Source organism: Orcinus orca, chromosome 2, assembly GCF_937001465.1.
Source record: "Orcinus orca chromosome 2, mOrcOrc1.1, whole genome shotgun sequence".
NCBI classification, from domain to species: Eukaryota; Metazoa; Chordata; class Mammalia; order Artiodactyla; family Delphinidae; genus Orcinus; species Orcinus orca.
Window position 1 is genome coordinate 166,749,618 of NC_064560.1, and position 22,276 is coordinate 166,771,893.

The 22,276-nt window shown below is 33.4% G+C and overlaps 1 protein-coding gene across 16 annotated transcripts in view; it reads left to right on the forward strand.

The window, feature by feature from the left end:
* Positions 1-22,276, forward strand: part of GPHN (gephyrin) — a 621,731-nt gene that overhangs the window by 397,491 nt on the left and 201,964 nt on the right. For 9 of the 16 annotated variants that reach the window (XR_007475727.1, XM_049706378.1, XM_049706375.1 and 6 more), the window contains 2 exons: positions 8,471-8,527; positions 10,746-10,817. The exons of 5 other annotated variants lie outside the window; for them this stretch is intronic. Coding sequence is in view for 10 of the 11 variants with exons in the window: in XM_049706378.1 (XP_049562335.1) it covers positions 8,471-8,527; positions 10,746-10,817 (129 nt within the window). In the remaining variant the exon portion in view is untranslated. The remainder of the gene's footprint in view (positions 1-8,470; positions 8,528-10,745; positions 10,818-22,276) is intronic. 2 more of the 16 variants (XM_049706374.1, XM_033428495.2) reach the window with 1 other exon arrangement.

Sequence of the window (22,276 nt, forward strand, 5' to 3'; positions counted from 1 at the left end):
CCTGCCGATGCAGGGGACACGGGTTCGTGCCCCGGTCCAGGAAGATCCCACATGCCGCGGAGTGGCTGGGCCCGTGAGCCATGGCCGCTGAGCCTGCGCGTCCGGAGCCTGTGCTCCGCAGCGGGAGAGGCCACAACAGTGAGAGGCCCACGTACCCCAAAAAAATAAAATCAGATTGACATTACTGGGCCAGCACGACATATATCAGTACTCAGCTGACATTCTTTATACCCTCCAGCCGACTTTACTTATTTGCATTAAATGCCTGGCTCCTATACACTTTTGAGTAACTGATTTCCACTCTCATTCATTATTGTCTAGTTTCTCCTCATTTATAACAGCATATTTATTTTGCTATTTATTCTAGTTTGATAGCAAACAGATTTTTGAGACTTCAAAAAAAGGATTGTTTTCATATCATTTCTATCAGGAGAGACACTATCCAGTATGGTAAATTAGTTGTTGACACTTTGAAGAAAATTAAAATCAAATAGTAATAATATATTTTAGCTATGAATTTTGAGTTTACAAATTATTTTAAATGGTTGTTCTTTGACATTCTGCTAAATATACAGGACTTTACATTGATTTCTGTTTTTCATTCATCTGATTAAGTGTCCCCTCTACCTTTATGTACAATGAAAATTGAAAATGGAATTCGCCCCATCCTTTTCTTATTATTTAATGCTCACAGAATTATATTTATCATTGAAACTAAGAATAACTTAACTGTGAAGTGTACAGTCACCACTTTGGAATCTGAGTTACAAATGAAATTTGATTAGCTAGCCTGAGAAGATATAGCTAACCAGAAATTATTAGCTATAGAGTTAACAGTTTTATAGATTAGACAGTCTATAAGTGGCATGGTCTTTTTTTTTTTAATTTAAAAACAGTAATATACATGCTCATTTTAGAAAATTAATACAAGCAAAAAAAAAAAAAGAGTTCCTGTAAGACTGCCTTTAATAAATAACAACTGTTAAAACTTTGCTTATATCATTCTGGGTTTTTTTCCTATGCATTCAAATATTTTATATAAATGAATCATGATAGCAAGGCAGTGATTAAGAGCTCTGGTTCCAGAGTCTCCAGGCTTGGCAATGAATCTCAGCTTTATCACTTACTAAATGTGTGGCTTTCAGAACGTTACTTCACTTCTATAACCTTAATCATCTATAAAATGAAAAATAATAATACTATTTGCCTCATAGGGTTGTTGTAAAGTTTAAATTTTAAAATGCATATACATCACTTACCACAGTGTTTGAAATATAAGAAACGATCACTAAATGTTAGCTATTGTTATGAAACTATATTTTAACCTATCTCATTCATTTAGTAACATTCTTTCTATGTCATGTACATCTTTATTTACATGTTTTTAAATTATCTTCTTCAACATTAATATCAATTATTGTTCAGTATTCAAATTTGTGGGTATAGCATAGTTTTTTTCACCAGTCCCTATTTTGCATATTTTAGTTGTTACCTATTTCCTAGTTTTAAATATAATTCTGTGATAGTCTTCTGGAAGTGAAGTGTTTTAGAATCTTCTCTTAATTAAACTTAGCAACTTGTATTAATTCTACCTTTGTTGAAAGTATATGCCAAACTTTTAGGCCCATGGTTCCCATAATTCATATGGATATCAGGAAGAGATCATTTTTGCATCTTCATGAATTCAATTTAATGATATTCTGGAAGGAACAGTCTTTAGCATTTGCCTTTGACAGATTTACTGACAGATATTTAAAAAAATTATGGATCCAAAGTTGTTTGAAAAGTCAACAGTATTGAGTATATAAAAGTATTGCACTATCAGGCACCAAATATTGAGTACTAGTCTTCCACTTTATACCTTTGTTAGAACTAGTAAACTTCAGTTTCTATATCTGTAACATCATGATACTAAATTAGGTAGCCTCTAAAGTCCCTTCTAGACCTATAATTCTGTTCCTTTGCAATAAGTCTCTACACTGACTGAATAAATATTATCATTCTCTTTAGCCCTTCTCTCTGATATTATGTTAATATCCAATTAATGTAAAATAATTTACATTTATTTCAGCTTTTGCATTTCATGCTACTACATAAAGTTAAAGATTATGAAGTGAAAACGTTCTGACTTCATTTAAGATCTTTCTCATTTAGGTCAAGCTTTGTCTCTGTTAAGTGGAATATTGATTTCTCTTGGTATTCACTAGCATTTTGTTTAAGTTATAGGATGACAGGGAAGTGAGAACTGTAGAAATACAAGGAATAGTGAAATTAAGAATACTAGCTTTCAGTTAATTTAATATCTTTGATTCCTATAAACTTCTTTTTAAAGATTTGGGGTATGTTTTGTGTAAAAGCAGCTCAACAAAAGTAATCTGTGCCAACATTATTTCACCAGCAGAATTGATTAGATATAGCCATTATTCAAATCTATATAGTTAACGGGCCATGTCTCATTCATGACTTTAATAGACAACATATACCAAACTAAATTATTTTCTAGATCTTTATATTTTTAAATGATACATATTCTAAAATTGGCCATGTATTTTCTTGCCCAAAACTTCAGGATTATCTGCTCTCCCTTTCCATCCTACTTTCATTAAAGACAAAACACACATTAATTCAGAAATTCATTCAATGAATATTTTTAGTGCATATTATGTCAAGTACTTTTGGGAATAGGTTTTGGGTCAAGTAGGTTTTGGGAATATAGCAATGCAAAGACTTACTAACCATGACCTCAAGGATCTTATAGCGGAGCAGATGTGAAAAAGAAAAAAAAAAAATTACAACAAATCTATCAAAGCTTTGATAGCCTAAAAGAGCTCTTCTAATCTTATAGGGGAAAAAAATGTACCCTCACAGAAATCTGTTAAAAATTTTGTAGTCAAATTGGTAACTTTTTAAATTATAATCATCCATGCTATAATGAGCAGTGACATGAATATTCCTAGTCACACTAGTAGGAATATAAATTTGTATAACCTTGCAAGCAAACTATATATATAAAACATTTTTTGTGTTTTAACCAATCATATTATTTGCAGAAATTTTTCAATGGAAGTTATCAAAGAGGACATGAAAGACTTATGTACAAGATTATTTATCACAGCATTATTCATATTCATGAAAAATTAGAACCAACCTTAATGTCTATGGTTGAATAACTTATATAATAATATGTATATATATGAGTTATTTATATAACCTAAAAAATCATATCTTTAAGAATATTTAATGACAAAGGAAAATGCTCAAAATAAAATATGTAGTTTAAAAAAGTAGTAAACAAAATTGCATAGGGATTAAATTACAGGTTATTTTATAATCTATATTATTTTTTAAACCAGAGAAGTGTAAGTTTTTTTTGGTTTGTTTTGTTATGTAGACAGGTTCTGGTAATGACGAGGATGGATGTCTTTTGCCTGCTTTTCAGATTTATGGCAAATCTTCATAAAGCTAACTATTTGTTTGTGTTTGTAACTCTGTTTATACCAGAGCATTTTTATATGCAGGCTAAGCCATTCTAAATCTTGCTGGATAGAAAATTGTATTTCAGTGGAAGTTTGAAAATAAACTTTTTTCTATCTCCTACACAAATAATAAATAATTCTTAAAAACATACTAATTAAAACTTATCTATTTCAAAATGCCTAATAAATTTTTTATACCATACCTGTGATGGGCTTCATTATTTCTTTTTAGACAGATACGAAACTTGGGGAAAAAGAGCATGGATTGAATTATTCTCTGGCTAGTGGGCAGGAAATAACTTGCTTAAAAGTCTAATTTTGTATAGACTGTATTATTTTGGAATCAAAGCTATTATAGAAACTTAGGGATCAAAATTATAAATGTACAATAAAATATAAATAAATATTTGAAATGTTAATAAACCATTAGAAATAGGAGCCTTTAAAATAAAGGATCTCCTAAGTATAAAAATTTTTCATAAGTGGGTGGGGCAGTTGGTAGAGCTGTGACTTGCTACCAAGATTCTAATTTTTGACTTAATTCTTCATTATTCTTTGCAATATTTCCTTGAACTTCTCTATTCTTTTATTGGTTTGCCTTTCTCCAGAAATGCATTAGAGTGTTTATTTTTTCCTGACACACTTATAGAATTATTGCTTCTCTTACTTTCATTTCTTTCTTTCCTCTTTTTTACTTTGCCTTAATAAATCACAAATGAAACAGAATTGTTTTACAATGAAGCACCAGTTTTACTGAAAGGGCTGAAATATAGTGAATTGAAATATTAACCGGATCCCCACAAGAATTTCTTTATTTACAAGAGTTTGTTTAAATTTTGAGTTCTCAAGTAAAACTTTTTTAAAAACCTCCTTCTCCAGTCACAACTACCAGAAGCAATCTATAGCTGTACCAATATGTACTGAGTGATATTGGTTGGAAGAGAAACAATTTCTAAAAAAAAAAGTTTTCTTTCCTGTCACTGATACCCATACTTTAAAAAAGAAACTGGCATAATAAAATAGGATTAAAAATGTCTGTCTCTCAGGGTAGTTCTGAATGTAAGTTAGATAATTCTAAAAATAAAACAATTCAATCCCTAGGACAAACAAACAGAATTTTTTTTAATCTGTACAATCTTAATCTAAATCAATACAAAATATATGAGGGGAGAAAAGGGGGAAATCTACATTAGTCATTCTATAATGAGAGCCCAAATTTAATGAAGAGACCTGAGAGCCAGAGAATCTAATATAAGCTATGCTTTTTTTATTGATATGTCTCCAAAAAGCTAATGGACCTCTCTAAGACCTGCGTTCTCTCACCAATAAAACAAACACACAAAATATTAAACTTTTCTCACAGTTCTTCACCAGACATCTTGCAGCTAAAGAGATGTGTTAATGCATACATCCAGCGATATGGGTGCCTACCTTAAGTGGCTTCTACACCCCCAAAATTCCTTGAAGTTTCATATTTTATTTCAAAAATCAATACAAAGTTGGATTTCTACTCCAAAATCTTGTTTTTGCCTTTAAAAAATATTACACTTACAACTACTTATTATTGGCAAGAGAGATGAGGGTGAGATGGAGTAATTTTCTACTTTGTTAATAATGGAAATAATTTTACAGTGAGCTCAGTTTTGGAGAACTGAGCTAAATCAAAGGGAATCAACAGTCCGTATTGTGTTAGCACCCAGGCCATTTCTTTTGTTGCATGATATATCTAAAATTCAAGCTCTTATTTAAAAAAGTGAATACAAATAGCAGTCATTTCACTACTTTAGTAACCACATCCTGGTAATTAATTCCTGAGGATAGATTACCCAGTAATTAATTCCTGAAGAAATATTCCCAGAATGTTGCAAAACAGGTGATATAGTGCAATCTTTTCAGACAATTTTTTTTTTTTTTTTTTTTTTTTTACTTTTTTTTTTTTGCGGTACGCGGGCCTTTCACTGTTGCGGCCTCTCCTGTTGCAGAGCATAGGCTCCGGACGCGCAGGCTCAGCAGCCATGGCTCACGGGCCCAGCCGCTCCGCGGCATGTGGGATCCTCCCAGACCGGGGCACGAACCTGCATCCCCTGCATCAGCAGGCGGACCCTCAACCACTGCACCACCAGGGAAGCCCTTTTCAGACAATTTTTAATGGATATCTTGTTAAATATATTTAGGCTGAGAGGCTGAATAGAAGATTGAAATGATTTTGATCCTCTGATTTATGTCTTTACAATCTCAGTAAAAATATTTATAAAAGGATTTCTTCAGGGTACAAAAATCATTAGTGATAATATTTTTTGTTTTGCAGGTAACATTTTAGTTTTCATATATCATTATTATAAACTAATAATCTCAACCAACCTGTTATCCCTACAATTCTTTACATCCAATTCTCAAACTTCATTTATATTGCAGTGATCTTATATGTAGTATAAACATTTGCAGTTTAGCCTCTCTTAGCTATTGATACAGAATGTTTATAGCCTCATAGAAAAATATGTATAAAATTAGCTAACAATGTGAGGCTTTTATAATTATCATGAAGAGTAAAGTTCATTTTATTCAAATGCTAATCTTTTGTGATTTCTTTTAAATTCCAATCAAAGAAAAATAGTAATCAGGTATCTGGATTAGCTGTGAATTACTTTTATTTATACTACTCCATAATTGGTGATTAAGGGTTGACTAGCATAAATGAGAGCATTATGTCTTAAAATCTATCGATTTGACTTTTCTCTACAACTCAAATTTTAGTATATGTGACAAATCTTTTTCATGTTCTTTCTGAAGTTTTTCAATATTAGGGATAATTACCTATATCAGGAGCCACAAAAAATCACATGACACCTGATTTACAACCACTTGTGGCTTTGATAACCACATTGGTTTTCTAAAGTCTTCCTTTTACGATAGTTAAGGATTCACAAAATCAGATTTAAATACAGAAAATTGGTGTCAAGCATTGACAGATGAGCTGTCTGCTCCTAAAAGTCTTTGTGTAAATTGGTATATAGTCTGTTTTTCATGTTCAGAGTTCAATGGTGATTGTCTTTTCTCTTCTTATATTTCATTCTTTAAGCTTTTGTACTTGCACTTGCATTTGGAATTGAAATGATTTAGGAAAACTTTCATTCATACATTAATGTGGTAACATAAAATTTCCTCCATAAATGAGATAGACAAACAGACACACAGGGACATGTATACATATACATCCTATTATAAGCATCAGATTTTTTCCAACCCATTTATTTCCAGGCCTATTAAGGGAATACAGCTTTAAAGTAGAAACCAGGAATGGTGGTGGTCTTAGATTTGTCATTAATGTCCTGTGTAACCTTGAAGAAACTACCTCATGTTGCTGGACTTGATGTAATTTTAAGCTTTCCAGAAATAAAAGATAATGTAGAAAATGGTGTTCACTTGTTACTATATAACAATGCAGTTTCTAAAAGTTTTCAGAAAGCAGCATGAAACATTAGACTTTATATTTTTTTATAGAAAACTACGTTGTTTATAATCAAGATATTGTGTCAATTTAAAATGGAAAATAGCTTTTGATATAAAGATGTTCTCTGAAATCAAAGAAAATAGCATAAGAAAATGACTAAATAATATGAACTCACTGTCCATCCAGAGGCCCTTTCTTATAGACTGTTTCCATTCTAATTAGTATCCACTGTTTCTAAATTTAAGAACTCTGTTCAACCAAGAAGGGTAAGAATCAGTGATTATCTTTAGGGTACAAAATTTAATTAATGTTGAAGAATTAGTAAAAACTATTTATATCAAATAAAACCAAAAGTTGACAGAATTCTTATGGATCAAGATGCTTTTTTTCAAAGTGAAAATCCAATTTTCTCAGTATTATTCCTAAGCAATCTACTTATGCTATCAGAGATGTCCTAAAAGGGATAAGACAATCTATAGCCTGTCTCCAGAAACTATAATTTTGTAGCACGGTCAGATTTCTTATTTTTCCTGAGGACTTTAACACTGGGAATTTGGCATCACAATGATACTTCATCAGTTGTCTCCTAATACAAGCAAGAGAATCACAACTAACTTGAGCTATGCTGCTCTGAATGGAGACCGTTATTCTGCACATGTAGGAATCCATAATGTAAAAGCACTTGGTCTGAAGCTTCCTTCCAATCTCCCCCCTACTCTTTTTTAGTTTGACTTCCTCTTTAACCAAACTATTATTGTTACAGCTCTATTAAAAAGCAAAGGGATTTCTAATTTATACCTAATCTAATAGGTATATTAGATTGGGTTTAGAATCTTCCTTTTCTCATTTACACAGTGAGGTGAAACAAATTTTTAAAATAGCAGCTTTACTTTTCTTTTTTTCCTATCCTACCCAAAAGGAAAAAATAACTGAAAACTTTGAGGGAGTAAATGTATCTAACTTTGGTCTGGCATTAAAATTTTCTGGTTGGGCAGCACAGTTGTTTAATTGGAATCTCAGTGACAGCTGAACAACCTCAATGCTTGGGTTAACAAGCAGAGGAGCTTCGTTCTGTCACCTGTCAAGAATGATGCTTGTCAGGACTGATCTTTCCACTTAAGGAACACTCATGTTTCTAGTCATAGCACTGATGTTTTCTGATATTACAATGGAATAGACACTAAAGGAGACAAAGTTTTCTGCATAGGTATATTTGTAATTCTTTGTTTTTCATAAGCCAAATGCAAATGTAACACTACTCCAGATACTGCTTCATGAGAAGTCCCCAAGATAACCAAAAGTAAGTGCCCATTTCCTCATCTTAGGAATAGTGTCATAACAAAGACTGAATTCTAGTGACCAACCTATCTGCAGAGCATGTCATATAGCCTCTGGGTTAGTTAACTCCTTGGCTTGGCCTCCTAAGATGTATCTCAAAGAGTCAATTGTTGTTTTTGCATGTATTATTTAGTAATGTTTAGAAAAATTTTTAAGTTCACTTTTTCTTTATTCTGTCTTTTTTACCCATCTTCCCTCATTGTAGCAAATTAGACGGCCGGATGAAAGCAAAGGAGTTGCTAGTAGAGTTGGATCCCTCAAAGTAAATATGTTTCTAACATTTTTTGGCAAGATTTCGTCTATAGCCTACACTTCTTCCTTTTTGGAGGGTGGTGGGAGGAAGGGGGCTTTTTCCATTTTTCACCATCCCATTTTGTTTTATTTTAATATTTTTATTGGCTGTTGGGTCATATTTTTTTGTTTCAGCTACACATAGAGCAACCAGCTGAAGGCAAGCTGCCAAATAACTAGCTTTGAGTGGCACCACAAACAATAAAAAGGGCACTGCCTCATTACGGGTGCCTGTAATTTGGGGTTCTAGAGTAAACCGTTCCTCTGATTGATGTCACTGACTATGTGTTAAGTTCCTGTTACACAGAGAACTAATATTTATTTTCAGAATGTTATATGCCCTTTTTACTTTTTTTTGTTAAATGTTATTTTAGTGTCATTACCATTTGTAGTTCATTCCAGAAAATAATTATTATGAGTTAATAACATGTATATTTTATATATATGTGTATATATATATATATATATATATATATAATCTTAAGAATTAGAAAAGGAATTTCATATGATGCTAGCTAGTATAGGGGCTCACATATAGCTAATAGTAAGCACTCTTAATCCCCTTTGTTTTATTTGTTAAAAGTTAAAAAATTTATATAACAATCAACAGAAACTGATATATATATATATATATATATATATATATATATATATATAAATGTTTGCCCATTTGTGTATATGACCTACAAATACACCACTTAAAGATTTCTGATCTAATGGTCCCATTTGGTAGTTGTTAAATATCCATTTGGTCAATTTATCTTGGGCATTCGATACTCTAACATTTAATCACAATGAAAGGTAACTAAATTATCACCCTTAAGAGACATAGACATAGCCAATTAATCACTTTTAATGCTGCCACTATAAATGCAAGTTAGAAAATTTGCTGAATTTTAAAAATATGCAGAGAAATCTCCCTCAATATTAACCACTTCTTCTATCTCAGTCCCATTTGTCCTTACAGCAATAGTAACTGCTAAATTAATCAAAATGACATAATTCACTGTACTGGGATGTCCCAAAATTCAATAACTACTTTGAGGCTAATATTAAGTCATTTTAAAATTTTACACACCTCCAATTTATTTCCATTTAACAATTTATGAAGCACTGATTTCTGCACTCTTTCCTCTCCTTGCCTCTTCTGCCTTCTTAATTTTACTTTTTTGTTGTTGTTTATTTATCTGTGTGTGCACACACATGAGTGCACATGGATGAGGGTGTGTCTGTATGTTTGTGTCCTTTATTCCAAACAAGCCATCTTCTCTGTTCTCTAACACTGCTATATACTGGGTAGCATTTTTGTTGTTGTTGTTATTTCACTAAGAATAATCAGAGGGGATGGGAAGTGTCTATTATATACCTAATTCAGAAGCGAGGCAAGCTAAAATTATTTAGTCAGAAAAATATGACTTTATGTATCTTGATGATAGTAGCATTCCTCACTGTCTACCTGTGAGGTATCATATTTTAATTTTTTTAAGAGAAGATAAATCCATTATTGTTGAGACTATGGATTATGACTCAGATTCAAGTGAAAAGGTGCAGATGGACATAACTTTTTGGAAATGACTGATAGTGAAATAGAGATAAAATGGCATCCATACTGCAGCACCATCTGTTATAAACTGGATTGTGTGTGCGAGTACACGTGTGTTTATCTCGAAGTTCAGCTTTTGGATGTGTAGAACTTCAAGTTGTGATTGTATGTTTATTGTTTTTAAGTGTATATACAATATGATTATGTGTATACACATAAATATGTATAAGAACAAAATATACATTTTAGGGTTCAATCAGTTTATTTGAATATGGATGCAGCCTTAAATCAAAAAGTGTGTTTGGGAAAGGCAAATTTCATAATTTTTAAATGTCTTTATTCCATATTTCTACAAAATAGAAAATTTTAAAGTGAGTCTCTAGGGGTTTATAAGGATAGTTAAGGTATTTATTTTCTCTAACACTTTGGGGAGAAAAGAGCCTTTAATTAAAATAAAATATTCTCTTCCTAGTCATGGTTTATTGAGCATGTATTCTTGCGCTATACAAAGATCTTTGATGTTTTGAAATGTTTGCCAAAGGCAGTGAGAAATGTATAATGCTATGATTTATTTTTAAAAGGAAAAAGGAAAACTGAAAAGAGACCAAGTTGCTTTTTCAATTCATTTTCTGATGTTTACATGTAGCTCCATCGAAAGCTGGAGGAGCTCAGAGATCACCTAGAAGGCAATGTGAAAGGATACTCTCTCAGAGTAAATGTACGATTTCACCCGGTGATTTTTTTTTTTTTTTTTTTACCTAAACTTCTGCTGACTGGTAATTCCAAATCTGATTGGTTTGTCCTCTCATCTCCATCTTTTTTACTTTCTGTCTCTTTTCTCCCTATCTCTTTCTTTTTTTTCTAACTGCAGCTTCATGCTCACATTTATGAAAGAAAGATTAAATCGGCATAGAATACCTTTAAGCCACACTAACATTGCATTTGATTTAATAGCATTCTGGCTCCAGTGCAAATTAAAACCTTTTTTTTTTTTCAAAATCTGTGTTTCTTATACAATTGTATAATTTTCTGACGATCGTTTTATGAGACTTCATTTGGAGCTTTTCCATTTACTGTGTCTTCTGTCCCTTGTTGGATGTGTCAGCAGGATTATAAATTATGGGCTGGATCCAAGTGATAGAGCCTTGATGTTTCAGTTTCAGTTGTCAAGGAAGATATTCAGTGTTAGAGTCTCATTATAGGTAATCTGGCAAGTAGATACATCTATTCTGAGTTAATAGACGTCTCTTAACTCAGACTCTTTGGGAATAACTATAAGATATCATTTTTTGTCTAAAAATAAGAAAATTAGGCAGTAAGAATCTTCACTATGAACACTATTATGTAACATCTTACAAATACTTGAGATAATGGCTAATATACCCAGGACAACACTGAAGGAGAACAATACCTTATAGCCACTCAATACTGTACATACGTCATATAGGCATACTAACAATTGTATTTTTTGTGACTGATAGTTCAGACTCAGAATGCTTGGTCCTTCTCCTGAATATATCTTTTCAAGATAAATGGAATTAAAATCTCTAAAATGGTACATGGTATAAATATGGTAGAAGAAAAGCTAAAATATTACAGTAAATAATTACTGGCTCTATTTAACCTTGACCTCCTATTTCTGAGGCTTTAAAAAAAAGTTCCTATGAAACTTAGCCCTGGTTTACTTCTCCCGAGATTATTGTCATACATTTAATTCATATTGCTATAATAATTTTGTTATGAAGGATAGAATAAAAAATAATAGTGTTATGATAATTCTCTGGTTTCTCAGCTTTGTTTTTAATTATATACTATGTGTATTTTGTATATCTCGTCATTAAATTTCTGTTGACTAAAGTTCAAAGTTTTTTATTAATATCAGTCTTTAAATTCTGATAACTAAACAGAAAAGGAAATTAATACACGTCTCATTTTTCTACTTCTTTCTTTTGAGCCAGTCCTTCTTTTCAGTCATATTCTTAGAGAATTTGAAAAATTACCCACAATCATCCCCAGAATCTATCCCACTGTTTTAAAAAAAATAAAAAAGATTAGTATGAATTTTATGATTAAATCAGTCTAGATATATCTGGATATCATTCTAGAAACTCCTAAAAAGATTCTGATAATGTGTGTTTTTAGTGCCACACTCTTCCCTAACCAGTCATAAAAAATGATATTATTTTTCTTTCAGTGAAACCAAGACCAGAAAGTTGAAACTTGCTAAGATCTATATGATAGGGAGTTTGTGTTAGATTAGGGTTAAATTGAAATCTCTGTGCTTTGGAAATTGGTTTTCTCATGCCACTCTTCAATTTCTTTTTTTCAATACCTGTACTGCGTGGTGGAGTACATAATAACTAGTCTCAGTGTCTTCATCTTTTGTTTCACTTCACTGGGTCACACTTTGTTCTGATTACCCTTCTTCTAAAAAGATTGAATATAAGGTGTATCCTTCTAAGATTCCTGTTAACTAGAAAAGTACAGAAGAACAAAAAATATATTGTCAAAAGGCAAATAATAGTATTTTCTCTACAGAGTTCAGCTAGCAAAAGACACAAATCAAAATCTTAGCTGAGGGCTTCCCTGGTGGCGCAGTGGTTGAGAGTCCACCTGCCGATGCAGGGGACATGGGTTCGTGCCGCAGTTCGGGAAGATCCCACATGCCGCGGAGCGGCTAGGCCTGTGAGCCATGGCCGCTGGGCCTGCGCATCCAGAGCCTGTGCTCCGCAACGGGAGAGGCCACAGCAGTGAGAGGCCCGCGTACCGCAAAAAAAAAAAAAAAAAATCTTAGCTGAATGTTCAGTGTCTCTCCTTCCCTTTAATTCTTATTGCCCCAGAATGCCTTAAAATATGCCTTGTATATTAAAAATTGTTGCTTAGAAGCAGAATAAAGTTATTCTAAGTACCATACGCTATATAAATAGATTTCGTTTCTAAAATGAGATAAATTGGCATATAGTGACCATTCCATTTTGTGAAAATTTATTGTAGGTGTCCACACAGAAGAGCAAGTATATGAATGCCTTTTAATTCATTGAACATCGCTAAATATTTCAATAAGATGACAGAACCATGTTGCCACTTAAATATCTTATAGTTGAAGAAGGTGAGACATCATTCAGAAGTTTGGGATGAGAATTTAATTAAATTATTCATGTTTCAATTGGTATCATCTATATGATGTATTATTTTTTAGAGGACCTGCATTTTTATTTATTACTTATAATCAATGATATAAAGTAGACTTTTATTAAGAGGTAATTTTTAGAACAGTATTAAATTTTATTTATTTCTCATATGAAAACATACTTTTTAATTTTACATGGACTCTTCTATAGCAAAAAGTAGGATGCATTCGATTCTTGAATTCTCAGTTAAGAATGTATCATCTTTTTCTGTACTTTATACAAAACTGAAGTATTCTGAACCCTAAATGAGTTTTTGGTAATTTTCATCTTGTACCTAAACACAGTTTGCCTAATTTAACTACTGCAAAAGTAACTACAAATCCTTAGATTGATACTGTGCTGAGAACAATGATTGAAGAATAAAACCACATAAAGGAAAAAATTAATTTTCCATGTAATCTAATGTATGAATCTAGTAGGAAGTATATAAATCAGACAGAGAAAGACAAATACTGTATGATATCACTTATATGTGGAATCTGAAAAATACAACAAACTAGTGAGTACAAAAAAAGAAGCCAACTCACAGATATAGAGAACAAACTAATGGTTACAAGTGGGGAAAGGGAAGGGGAAGGGGCAGCCTAGGGTTTAGGGATTAAAAGGTACAAACTATTACATATAAAGCTACAAGGATATATTGTACAACACAGAGAATATAGTCAATAGTTTATAATAACTGTAAATGGAGTGTAACCTTTAAAATTATGGCTCACTATACTGTACACCTGTATTTACATGGTATTGTACATCAACTATACTTCAATAAACAATTAATTAAAAAGTAATGCAGACAGATGATAATTGGAAAACATAAGATAATGCAAATGAATTCCTTTAAGTAATGTACATCAAGGTAAATTTATAAAATTGAAGTTAATTCATTAAAGAGCAATAGGGCCCTGGGAAGCTTGAATGTTAAAACATTCAGAAAAAAAGTAGATAAGTACTCATGAAATAAAGACAAAAAGAAAAGAAAGGAGATGAATAAAAATACCTCAAAGCCACAAATTTTTTATTTTCACTCAGTCTATGTAATATGATGATACATTTCCATTCAGCTACAAATATATACAGGTAGGTTTGGGGTAATCAAATATGTTAATTTTTTAAAGGCTTTAGCAAACAGTAAAAGGGAAGGTGACTTATGAAGACAGATTATTGACACATAAGTGAACTAAGAAGAAAGGTGATGAAGTAGAAGGAATATGATAATTATAAGTACCTGCTATGCTAACACAAAAAAGGGATGGTGTTATCTAAAGTGGAAAAAGTTAAGGGAGGAGTTATCACTTGACTATATTTTTATTAAGTTTAAGAAAAATGTTTGAATCAAGCCAGAAAGTAATATCTTTTGAAGTGTAGTTTTTAAATGTTTAATAATTTCCTGAGTGCCAAAATAAGACTGGTGTGAAATGGGGTAATACAAATAATGAATTAGATGGTTGTGATTTTATGTCTTTCAAGATCAGTGTCTTCATTCCAGCTTTAGTTCTAAACTAACTCATCTTATATTGTTGATGAATTGTCTGTGGGTTTTTTGCACTTTTTTATTAATTAAATTAATGCTATAACTCAGGGGTCAGCAAACTACAGCCCTTGGGCTAAATCCTGTTTCTCTTTTGTGGGCCCGTGAGCTGGGAATGATTTTTGCAGTTTTAAATGCTGTGGGGGAAATCAAAAGAATATCATTTTGTGACATGTGGAAAATTATATGAAATTCAAATTTCAGTGTCCCAAAAATAAAGTTTTATTGAAACACAGCCATACTCTTTCATTTGCATATAATCTGTGGTTGCTTTTGCAGTACAACAGCAGTTGAATAGTTATAACAAAGACCGTATGGCACATAAAGCCTAAAATACTTACTATCTGACTGTTTACAAAAAAGTTTGCTGACACCTGCTAAAACTGGTTAGTGTGTCAAGGCAACATTGACAAAGAAATTATTATAATAGAGATTGTGTGAAATTATCATCGTTTTACAAACTGAGAAAAGGAGAGCTGCTTATTTTTTCTGAGGATGGTTTCGGATCATTCTGCATGGAAGCATGCACTTAAAAGAGTTGATCCCCTGAAATTTTCTACCTTTATGTTTTTATTCTTCCTTTTTGCACTGTTTGTTCTGTGCTCTTCGCATGCCAAGCACACAAGGTAAACTCACTATGGAATTACATTAAACCCTTCAAATATAGAACTATCATATGGATAAAGTATTGATTATAAATTCCTCTTCTTTGGGGAGCCCCTTACAGAGATTTAAAGATAAATTCCACTGTTGCTCTTTAAACTTATTTAAATATTTAAATGTGTTTTTAGAGTATTTTTATTTAAAAATAAAAATGTGTTTTTAGAGTATTTTTGCTGTACACATTGTATTTTTCTGTTTATTACTTCCTTGCATCTTAATAAAGATATTTCCCCTGAAAACCACAATCAACTTTTGATTTCTGCTAAATTTCCTACTTGACCTCACCTAAAATCATACCTTCTATAGGAAATTTCGTACAACTAAGAAAGACACCCTGAAGTGATCAAGTAATACATCATATCTTAATATAGCACTTAAAAATCTGAAAGTGTCTACATTGAATCAGCCTACTTTGACTGAGGTGAGGAAGAACTACTGGAACATTAGTCCTTAGATGAATAATCTTTTGGTAGCTTTTAAATGAGTAAAGATCAATTTGTTTATGTACTCTACTTTCTTTAAGCAAATTTCAGTGTTTTTTGGTTCTTGTATGTAGAACATTGAGCCTCCTGAGTCTTCCTTGTTTGACATTTTGGCATTTACTCATATTAATAATATGTGTCTTCTGCTTTGAACCATCTATTACTTATAAAATCGCCTGCAGTAGCCTAAGACATCATTTGGAGTGGAAGTGACACATCTGTGAGGTGTTTAATGCTTACTGTGGAATTGCCTTCTCAGAATTGACATTAAGACAATAGGGTACTAGTAAAAGATCTCCTTGACAAGTAAATTTCCCTAGTAATTAAAAATGGAAAAGTGAGGGGAAAAAAAAGACAAGACTCAAACTATTTTGAAAGATAAAGTTTTTCACTTTTATGGGTATAGTTATAGGAACAGAACAAACATGCAGAGGAAGGCTTTCTTAGAACTAGTATCCCGCTAAAGAAAATCAGATATGTATGTGGTTGAAAGATTTAATTTCTTAATATGTATAGAATTGATCATATTTTAGAAACTACCTCATAGTAACTCATTAAGTGGCAGTGATACATTTTATCACAAATCTTTGTGATGGTAAGTGTAAAACCTTCTGAATATTATTTCACACAATTCAGTTTTTGAGGATAGAAGAAAAAGATTTTGTATATTCACTTATTCAGTAAGTCATTATTGAGTGCCTACTATATTCCGCTCTGCTGGGTGCTGGAAATACACTTAAAGAACAGATCAGATAATAAGGACATTTCTGATTTCTCCACTGTGCCATCTTCTTTTTTACCTTATTTCCCTACCCTAACTTTGTATTTTGGAACTTCCTGAAGAATTTCTAACTAGAAAATGCATACTTGAATATTTAGCTCACATGGCATTCTGACAACATAATGAAAGAAGAGGCCACAAAATTGAATGTGGCAGTGTGACAACCTAGAAAGTAAGAACAGGCCAGGAAATTATCAAGTGAAAGTCATGAAGATTAAACATGGTTTTAAGTATAAAATAGTTATCGCAAAAAAATCAATGAAACATTCTGATAAAAGACAGGTCTGGAGAAGAGTTTTGTGGTTAAGTTTTTTAAATATCTTTTTGGTGTTGCTACTGGCTTATTTGTTTATTTAGATTCAGTAATACTGAATGGATTCAGTAATGAGAATGAAATAGTAGGAATAGGAAATTAGAATCAGAATATTGATCTGGCTTTGGTGCCCTCTTTAAAGAGTAATATGAAAATGTACAATAGAGTCATTCTATAAATAATCTCACATGTAGTTTGCTAGTGTTAAGACTGAGATCAGTGTGGTACCATAGGAAAAAGTGACCAGTGTTCCACTTTCCTGTTAACCTTAAATGAGCGTCTTCTGAGCAAGATCATACCAGATTCTGATCTGGAGAGCCATCTCCATCATGGATCTTTTTTTTAAGCCAGGTATTTTTTTTATCACAAAGTTCTCCTCAAATAGTATGAACCTTGAGATTTCAAGCTCAAGTGTCTCTTTATAAGGCTGTTTTATTATCTGGCAAATGTGTTGGTGATGGAACCTTCTAAACTTCTGAGACCCTTACTGTGCTATCATTTCCTCTTTAACAGTGTTTTCTTTTCCCCACTGCAAAACCAGGCTCAGCTTCCCTCGTGCTTATCTACCTATAGTGTATCTGAGGTATACTTTGCACATAGTTTATTTACATGGTCAACAACATGCTCGCCCTCACCATTTTTCTTATTTTATTTTCCTTTTGCCTTAATTTATTTTGCCTTGCACTTTGCACTTGGCTGAAAGAGATGAAGGGACCAAAGGGGAAAAGTTAGCTGTTTTATGGGGAAATTTCTATATTTTCATACAGCACTTTTTTCTGAGTAACTTTTTTTTGGCAGTCACTGTATCAAACTGAAATGGTTAAAGCCCAAACAGCCAACTTAATTGTTGCCACCACCTTAATTCCATAAAGATTCCTTTGAACTGGGTAATTTGTTGTTAAACTCATGTTGGCTAACGGCAAAGATTCCAGTTTGCAGAGCTGTATAGGTCTGTCTCTGGTAGCTGAAGATTTACATTAAATTAGTAACAATCCTGTCCCATTAACCATAGACAGAGGAAAGCCTCCAAATTGATTATTAAATGAAAATTTAATATGATTCCCCTATTTTTATGTAAAATAGAAGATTCACTCCCTTTTAAATAACTGATTAGGTTACTCAGGAAAATAGTCTCCTTGATACTTGTATAAGGTTCTTAAAATCTAGAAAAGCTTACCACTCATGAGATTCATGTTCTTTTAACAGAATACTTTACATCAACTTTGACCTATGTTATTTGCCTTTTCAGAGGTTTAATTTCTTATTCTTATGGTGTTAAACCATAGCATAAGTGGGTTTTCTGGTTGTGTAAACCAGGGGTCCCTGAAATATCACTAACAGGCTCTGAATATCCTTTAAGTCTACTATTCAAAGCAGGGGCACTATTGAATAGCTAAGAGAAAAGAGTGTATGTACCTCAAAATATGACTAGTAAATAACAGGACTTTAATAGCCTGTGAATTTTAAGATCTTAATTTTTTACTTTACAGACATATTTCTACACATATTTACTTTGTGCAGGCAACTTTAGCTACTATGCGTAGTCCGGTATTGTCAGCGTAATTCTGATCACAGAAATATTATCTCTGAATTTCATGCAAAAAACAGAAAGATGGCACTGTCTAAAATACCAGGTAAATGTATGTAGAACCACAGGCAGAATATCATCTTCTGACTTTAAAACATTATAAAAAGCCTTGAAAGGAATAGCATTGCTAAACCTGTAGCTTCACAAAGTTGAACTTATTGAGTCAATAGAATTAAAGCCATCTTCTTTAATTTTTTCCTTTGCAAGTTGCAGCTGTTACAAATTTTTTTTTCCTCTTAAAACTGATTTTGTGGAGAATTGATTTCTTCTTGAAATGTGTGTTTGTAGGGAGAAACGAAGTAATGAAAGGGAAATGAATTAACTTGTGATATTAGCAAAGACTTTTGAAAGAGAAGATTGGTATCATCTCATCACCGCATTTTCCACAGGTCTTTTCTTAATACCCCAGGATTATGATTCCCAATGTAAAAAATATATAACCCATTTCTTTCTGCCACTTCATCCAGGCAATTCTCCATTTCCCATGAGAGTGTTTAAGAAGTTTACCATTGGCATCATCTCCAATCACAGCCTACAGCATCCATCAGGGTATTACTTTCTCTGTGACAGCATGTTTGCAGGAGGGCTCTCAGGTTGGAATGCGGAACTGGTTTCTGGGGAGTCGGGATTGTGGCCTTTTCTCCATAGCACTCAGCTCTTAAATGAACTCTGGCTTCACCTGGGTGTGTTTCTTTCATTGTGACACATGAGCTTTATTTACTTGTCATGAAGTGTGTTTCTCCTTTTGTCATCTGTGGTAGGGTTTCTATATTTTATACTCAGTGCCACATTTCTGTGGACTCCATAGGTGGTGTTTATGTTTAATTTATGAAGCTGTAATGACCGATACAGTGAAGAACTCCTTAGGGAATCTAACATTCATGATGTCCTCTTTACAGAAATAACCTTGCATAATTGTTTCCTGTTTCATTTTAAATTGGTAAATGATTGTTTCACAAAATTTAGACTATAAGCCTTAACAGTTAGAATTTCAAGGAATGTTCTCATGTTTCTATTTTTCATATGGAAGCCTCTTCTTATTTATTTTATAGCATCACTATGGAAGTAGCCAAACCTTCCATGTTTGGCTTCTCTTCTTTCCCTCACATTTACATCATTTTCATTTATCTCCACTGCTGAAGAAATAAATTCTCCACTCCCTGATGTAGCACACTGATTTTACCAATTTCATGTCACTATCTTCTGTGACGTTCATGAGACCAAAATAATAAGCCTTGTTCAAAAATTAATCTCTCCATGAGATGTACAAAAACAAGATCATTTCTAACCTTACCTGGCTCAGCAAATGTTACTCCATGTAGTTGACAGCCCCTTTGTAAAAAATACAATTCTCTACTATGTGACAAGCTCTATGTTTGACATCTTATTTATCTTATCTCAGTCTTCACTACAGCTCTGTTTGGAGAAGATATTATTGTCATCCTCATTTTGCAGATGAGGAAACTGAAGCTCAAAGAGGTTAGAGGGCTTCCCTGGTGGCGCAGTGGTTGAGAGTCTGCCTGCCGATGCAGGGGACATGGGTTCGTGCCGCGGTCCAGGAATATCGCACATGCCGCGGAGCGGCTGGGCCCGTGAGCCATGGCCGCTGAGCCTGCGCGTCCGGAGACTGTGCTCCGCAGCGGGAGAGGCCACAACAGTGAGAGGCCCGCCTACCGCCAAAAAAAAAAAAAAAAAAAAAAAGAGGTTAGATACCTTGCCCAAAGTTGTAAAATCTGCCAAGTGAGTAGCAGAAAATTGTTTTGTCTTAAAAACCATGCTTTTCACTTTTCAGGAGTTATTAAAAGTCGTCAGCTCTCTGAATGGCATGTGGTAGTCTTGTGTTTTCACAGTACCTGGTTCAGGTTGATTATATAGTTTTGGATTTTATCTTATGAAAGGATACAGGTGTTTCTATAAGATATGAAACTTTAATTCAAGGAAATATTAGAAATTCCTTTGTGTAATTTATTATTCTTATTCTCATATTTAGTCATTTAATAAATATTTATTGATCACCTACTATGCCTTTCTTAAATATAATCTTCTAGCTATTTCTTGATCTTTGGAATTGGCTTCACATTTAGAGTGTATAAAATATCATGAATGTAATGAGATCAATGGCTCAGGTTGTACACTAATCATCCCTTCAAGCCAAGTTAAAAAAAAGCTGGGGGTTGGGGGAACAGGGGAACTCACCTTCCATATCTCTAACTAATCTTCAACTTTGTTCCAACAGTGTTCATTTTTTAAAATCCTTTGAAAAAATTGCTTCAGAATTCCCTTAGCTTAAACCAAAGCCAGAAATAGTACTATCTCTTGGTAGAAATAGTGTTCTTTCTGACTTATTTGAAAAGCTGGAGTGTATACTAGATATGTCTTTTATGATTTGTAACAGTATCTAAACAACAACAACAAAATTAATAAACATTGAACCTTTTGAAATCTTGTTTTTAATGTCTTAGATTTCCCAGTAGCAAGATTGATTTAGATAATTTGAGATTTTGAAGCTAAATTCATTTTTCCTGTTCAGTGGACAGAGACTGAAACTTAATTATATTTTTACTTAATGCTTAAGGACGTTTAGGGGACTTCCCTGGAGGTCTGTACTTCCACTGCAGGGGGCACCAGTTCGATCCCTGGTTGGGGAACTAAGATCCCAAACACAGTGTGGCCAAAAAAAAAAAAAGAACTTTTACCTTTAACTTTTAAAGAAAAGGAGGCATTTTTAAATTGTAACATGCAAAACAGTTGCCATTTGAACTCTTAACCCACTATTAGCACACCAATTCTAATCTAAACAAACCTTGATTGACTGACAATTTTGAGCTTATACAAATGGAAGTTTTAGTTGAATTGCAGATAGGAGATTCAAGAAAGGAAGGAAAGGAATAAAACTTGACTTTAAGCACTGTAGCATTTCCTGTTTCAAAAGGAAAAATGGGACCGATTTTTAGAACCAACAGGGCCACAAAATGTTTAAGCTGGAGGAAACTGTAATAAAATATTCATAAAATGAATATACTGCGAGATAATCACATAAGATTTTCTACTTTACAAAATCTCACTTAGAAAATCTTTATTTCTTATTTATTTCAATATAGTTGTCTGGGATGTTCCACGTTCCTTTCACTCTTATCTGAATTATTTTCATGCTGTTTCTATATAATAGTTGGAAATTTGGAGATAGTGTAAAGAGATGTGTTAGAAATGTATCTTTTGAAAACACTGCAACTACTCTACCAAGTTTCTTAACTCATACCTCTTTCTGGAATCTTTAAAAATGAATTGGGGAACCGCAGCCCCGAGCGCAGAGGGCGATGAGGCTGGCGCCAATGGCCAGCGATTCGCAGCGGGAGCGCGGCCTGGAGGGGCTGGCCTAGCTGGGGCTCGTGGCCCTGCGTCGTCTGGTTGCGACGTGGGTCCTGTGCACGCTGTGGGGCCGCAGCCACCGGGCGGTGAGGGCCCGAGGGGCCGGGAAGCGAGCCGGGGACCCCAGGCGGGTGTGGGCATCGTGTCCACAGCCAGCGTCCCCGAAGCCACGCTCGGGCCATGATCACTCGGTGAAGCTGCGCTGCGACACCGCGGCCGACTTCTTCCCGCGCTGTGAGGAACTGTGCGCGCTGCAGGGCTC